The sequence below is a fragment of the Bidens hawaiensis genome, unplaced genomic scaffold, assembly GCF_021521415.1.
Source record: "Bidens hawaiensis isolate Kalapana, Puna unplaced genomic scaffold, B.hawaiensis_p1.1 tig00011131_1, whole genome shotgun sequence".
In the NCBI taxonomy this organism is placed as follows: Eukaryota; Viridiplantae; Streptophyta; class Magnoliopsida; order Asterales; family Asteraceae; genus Bidens; species Bidens hawaiensis.
In genome coordinates, this window is record NW_027491859.1 from 341,915 (window position 1) to 346,834 (window position 4,920).

The 4,920-nt window shown below is 40.3% G+C and overlaps 1 protein-coding gene across 2 annotated transcripts; it reads left to right on the top strand.

The window, feature by feature from the left end:
• The first annotated feature begins 366 nt into the window (after positions 1-366).
• LOC143537154 (uncharacterized) lies at positions 367-4,394 on the top strand. 2 transcript variants are annotated; one of them, XM_077030983.1, is made up of 7 exons: positions 367-690; positions 1,402-1,682; positions 1,816-1,905; positions 1,992-2,063; positions 2,179-2,295; positions 3,334-3,811; positions 3,845-4,394. In XM_077030983.1, the coding sequence occupies exons 1-7, from the start codon at positions 378-380 to the stop codon at positions 4,279-4,281; spliced, it is 1,788 nt and encodes a 595-aa protein (XP_076887098.1). In that variant the 5' UTR covers positions 367-377; the 3' UTR covers positions 4,282-4,394. The 2 variants fall into 2 exon arrangements, with proteins under 2 accessions (XP_076887098.1, XP_076887096.1); XM_077030981.1 differs by having other exon boundaries at positions 3,334-4,391.
• The last annotated feature ends 526 nt before the right edge of the window (positions 4,395-4,920 follow it).

The following is a 4,920-nucleotide window of genomic DNA, read 5'->3' on the forward strand; positions in this document are numbered from 1 at the left end:
AGTCTTAACGAACTTTGTGCATTTTTAAGTTAACCCTTTTGGATTTATATGTATTAATTTCACACCACGCAACCGAAATCTTACCGAGCATAAGCTCGTTTAATTTTTTTCTTAAAATATATAATAATAATAACTAAAAAAGTATATAAACTAATTAACAAACAATAAACAAGCTAAGTCTGAGTTTGAAAAACAAGCTCATGCTTTAGAAACTTATTATCAAACCATGCTCGAGCTAAAACCCTCGTAAGTCAAAACAAGCCAAACTGACTCGCTTACACTTAAACATTTTACACCCCCAAAATATATATATCCTCTCCAGCCCCCACAATTCCATCTTTCAATCTTCAATCCTCAAAACCATTCCTAGGGTTTCAATGGCTGAGGACTCCCAATACTTCACCGCCAAACGCAAGTACGACGACACCACCACCGCCGCACCTCCACCGTCCTCCGGCCGCCGTCCCACCGGATTCTCCGCCCCAATCCTCCCTTCACAGTCCCCTGACTCCACGTCAGCCTACAATACCGTACCCCCACCTGTAGACGAGATCGAGCTCGCTAAACAGAAGGCGCAGGAGATCGCTGCTCGTCTGTTTAATAATTCCGAGTCTAAGCGTTCCAAATTTGATAACGGCGGAGGCGGATACGAGGGTGGTGAGAGTAAGGGGTTCGGTTCCGGACCGACAGGTTCGATTCGTTGCTCGGATGTTTTGTTTTTGGTTTAATTGTGTGGTTTAGGTTAGGGTTTGAGCTGTGTAGCTGATAATTAGATTAATGACTGTTAATTATTTAATAAATAATGAACGAACAGCTCCGGCTTGGAAAACTACTCAAGAGTCTAGCTAGAGTTTTTAGAAATAGAGCTAGATAAACAAGTCAACCTCTATCGTAGTCGAGCTCCGGCCTAGGGGTGTAAATGAGTCTCGCTTGACTAATCGTGAAAACCGAAAGTAAAAAATGGTAAAGGTTCAAACAATCATTGTTCTTAATCCGCTATCAACACCAGAAGAGGTATAGTTAGCTTCAAGAAGCGAGGGCCTAGGAACTACAAGCGCATAAATTGGGCCTCGCTTGTAAAATGGGTCTAGGCGCAAGTAAGGAGGGCTTTTAATAACTATATACATAAGAATATAATTATTTTTTAGTTATTTATCATAGTTTTATGTATAACAATAATGAAATAATAAATATACATTAAGTTTTTTAAATTAAAGTTATATCAAGATTTGGCTCGTGATCCAGCTCGAGCTCGATAATTGAAGCTCGGGCTCATTTGTTAAATAAGCTAACTTTTTCAACTCGAGCTCGTCTAAGCTTTTACAAGTCGCTAACGAGCGGTTTGGCATGTTTACACCCCTAGTTGTGAATGTTATTAATTTAATCATTTATGAAATGCAGATTATGAGCAGAAGCTTTATTCGGCGGCTTCTTCCGTACCTTCTGCTTATAGTTATGGAGGCTCAAGTAAAAAGATTGAAATACCAAATGGCAGGGTTGGTGTGATTATTGGTAAAGGTGGCGAAACTATAAAGTATCTTCAGTTACAATCAGGAGCAAAGATTCAGATTACCAGAGATATGGAAGCAGATCCCCATTCACTGACCAGATCAGTTGAAATAACAGGTCAAGCAGATGCTATAGCCAAGGCTGAACAACTGATCAAAGATGTGCTTGCAGAGGTATACGTTAACTTTAGTTTCTAATGATGATTTTGTTTATTCATTTGTGTTGGATTAATGTATTATGCTGGTGGAAGTTACCATCTAGTATGTGTGAATTTGAATGCTTAAACTTATTGGTTTTGTGGTTCAGGCTGAGTCTGGAGGTTCTGGCATAGTTTCCAGACGGTTACCTGGTCAGCAAGGCGGTGAACAATTTGTGATGAAAGTGGCGAACAACAAGGTACTTTGTGCTAGAAGCGGGTTCAAGATTACTGCACATGCACATGTGCTCTGTAATTTGTTAAATTTTTTTGTGATTGCTTCTAGGTTGGTCTTATTATTGGTAAAGGGGGCGAGACCATAAAGACCATGCAAGCTAGCTCTGGAGCTCGTATTCAGGTTGTTCTGAATTCTATATTAGTTTCACTTTTATAGAGCTTTTTTAATACAGTGATACCTGGTGGTATATTCTATATCCTGATTTTTACTTGAAAATGTTTACTTTTTTTATCAGGTGATACCTCTACACTTGCCTCCTGGTGATACATCAACTGAAAGGAACGTGCAAATTAATGGAACTCCTGATCAAATTGAGGCTGCAAAACAGCTGGTTAATGAAGTAATCAGCGAGGTATGTGTGTATATGCAATTAGACCAAGCATATGCTTGGTTCAGAATCTGCATGCTAAATTTACTTGTCTTTAATAAATGCTGGGCATCTTTAATCTTACATGGATATATGATTGTCTACCTTGATTGATGTGATATGACTAATATGTGAATCTGATCGTCGCATCGTAGTTCAAATATGATATACTTCTCAAATCAATTTTAGACCTTGCCTATTTGAGATGGTCAAATTTCTGCCATTGATTTTGCTTTTTATTATTAGTTATTGTCTGTTATTTTATATTATTGAGATCATCATTATAGCACAATGCCACAATCTTTATAATTTACTGGACTACTCATAGAATCATAGATTAGCACAACCTGCTTCTATTCCATATATTCCACTTGTAAAATCTGAGGTTGCAGATCTTGCTGTTGCTGCTGTTTTCATGCCAGCTCAGCTGACTGATTCATCCTGATAGAATCCAAATTACGTATATTGCGGTAATATACCTTCGATTGAACGATAAATGTGTGTGGATGCGTATCTTCGTATATCAGTATTGCAGGGCTGCTGGAACATTGGCAAGCACACTCACAGTTATTTCATAATTCATTAGGCTCAGTACTACTAACTATGATACCTTTTCTTTTATCTTCAACACTAAAATGCATTTGATAATTGATTAGGGCTAATATCTAGTTTTGGTTATTTTAGCAATTATTTAGGGTTAGTCATATTATATATGCTTTTTTGTATTTTGTTTTGTACCCGTTCACTTCGAATAGGGAGAGCATGGGCTTCTGCTGGAGTATCTCTTTCGGTAATTCCACCCGACCCATACGGTATGTAGGCACCTTAACCTGTCATTATACAATAATTACATAATTGATATCTTTGTGCTTTATTTATGATATATTTGTGCTACTTGTTTTAAGATATCATATATTTATGTTCCTATATGCAAGTATAGTTAGTTGCTCACTATTAAATCATTATATGTGTTTGTTTGTCTTGTGTTTTCTTGGTTTATTTGAGAGAATGATAATTGTGTAGAATCGTTTGAGAAATCCGATGGGCAGTGGTGGGTATTCACAGCAAGGTTACCAAGCTCAACCCCAGACAAACTGGGCCCAACCTGGTCCACAAATGCAGCAACAGGGCTATGGTTACATGCAATCTGGAGGGTATGGTCAACCAGGCCAATACACCCAACCACCATATGGTGGATATCCTCAGCAAACTCCAGGCGGTTATGCCACTGGCTGGGACCAATCAAAAACTGGAGGTGCTGGTGGTTATGACTATTACAATCAGCAACAAGGTTCACAAACCCAACCACCTGGTGGTGGTTCATCGGCCCCTACGGATGGCTCAACCTATGGTTATGGTCAACAAGGTCAAACTTATGGTCAAGATGGGTATGGGGGATATGGTGCTGGTTATGGTCAACAAGGTTATGGTAATCCAACATCTGGATATAATGCCACTAGTGAAAGCACCGAAGGGGCGGCACCGCCAACGTCCCAGGCGGGTTATGGGGCAGCACTGGCAACATCCCAGGCAGGTTATGGAGCGGCACCGCCAACGTCGCAGGCAGGTTATGGGGCGGCACCGCCAACGTCTCAGGCAGGATATGGGGTGGCACCACCAACGTCTCAGGCAGGATACGGGGCGCAGCCGCCTTCTGGATATGCTGGTTATGGACCACCTCCAACACAGAAGCCGCCTGTTACACCGACTTATGGACAGCAGCCTCAGCAGTCTCCACAGGGTGGCTATGCACAACCAGCTCTTTATGCCGGCGGTCCGCCTGCTTACGGTGGTGGTGGGTATTCTCAAGCACCGTATGGGCAGCAGCCAGCGGCGTATGGAAGCACGTATGGCGGTGGTTATTCTCAGCAGCCACCAACTGCTGCATATCCTGGTGATGCGGCGGCTCCAGCGCCTCAAGCTACCCCGCCAAGTGGTGGTGCGGCTGCCAAAGCTTCACCTCAGAGTTAATGTTTTTTAAGGAGGCAAGAGTAGAAACAGACGTGTCTTGTTTCTTGTTTGGTATGTTTTCATATTACAATGTATTGTGGTGCATTTCCTAATACTTTTTTTGTCGTTAGTAATATTGATGTTGATTCAGTTTGAAAATGGGTTTTTGCTTCGATGTATTAAATTAATAATAAGTGACGTACTTTAAGGTGTCATTATATTATATGGGTCATATGCAGAAGTAAGTTTTATGATGATGAATGAATTGACGGTTTCTAAACTATTCTATATGTATATCTGAATGACAGAATAGTCCTTTTTTTCACTTTTATCATATGAAACATTTTTAAATACTTGAGATGATCTATCAAGTATACGTATAGTCTATTAGGTTAATTGTAAATACAAAAGACGGTTATGTAATCAGCAGAGAACTAAGTGAGTATATGAACCCTTGTTTATTGACTTAGTTTAACTGTGATACAATTGTATTTGACGTCTGTTTTTCCCCTAGCGTATCTACTGGATTTGTAGAAAATTGTCGACTGTAGAGTAGACGTGTACAAATCGGGTATTTAAAAAACCCGGAACCGGGTAGGAACCGGTTCCGGGTATGGTCAACAAAAGTCAAACCAGGTTCGGTTCTAGAACCGGTTCCGG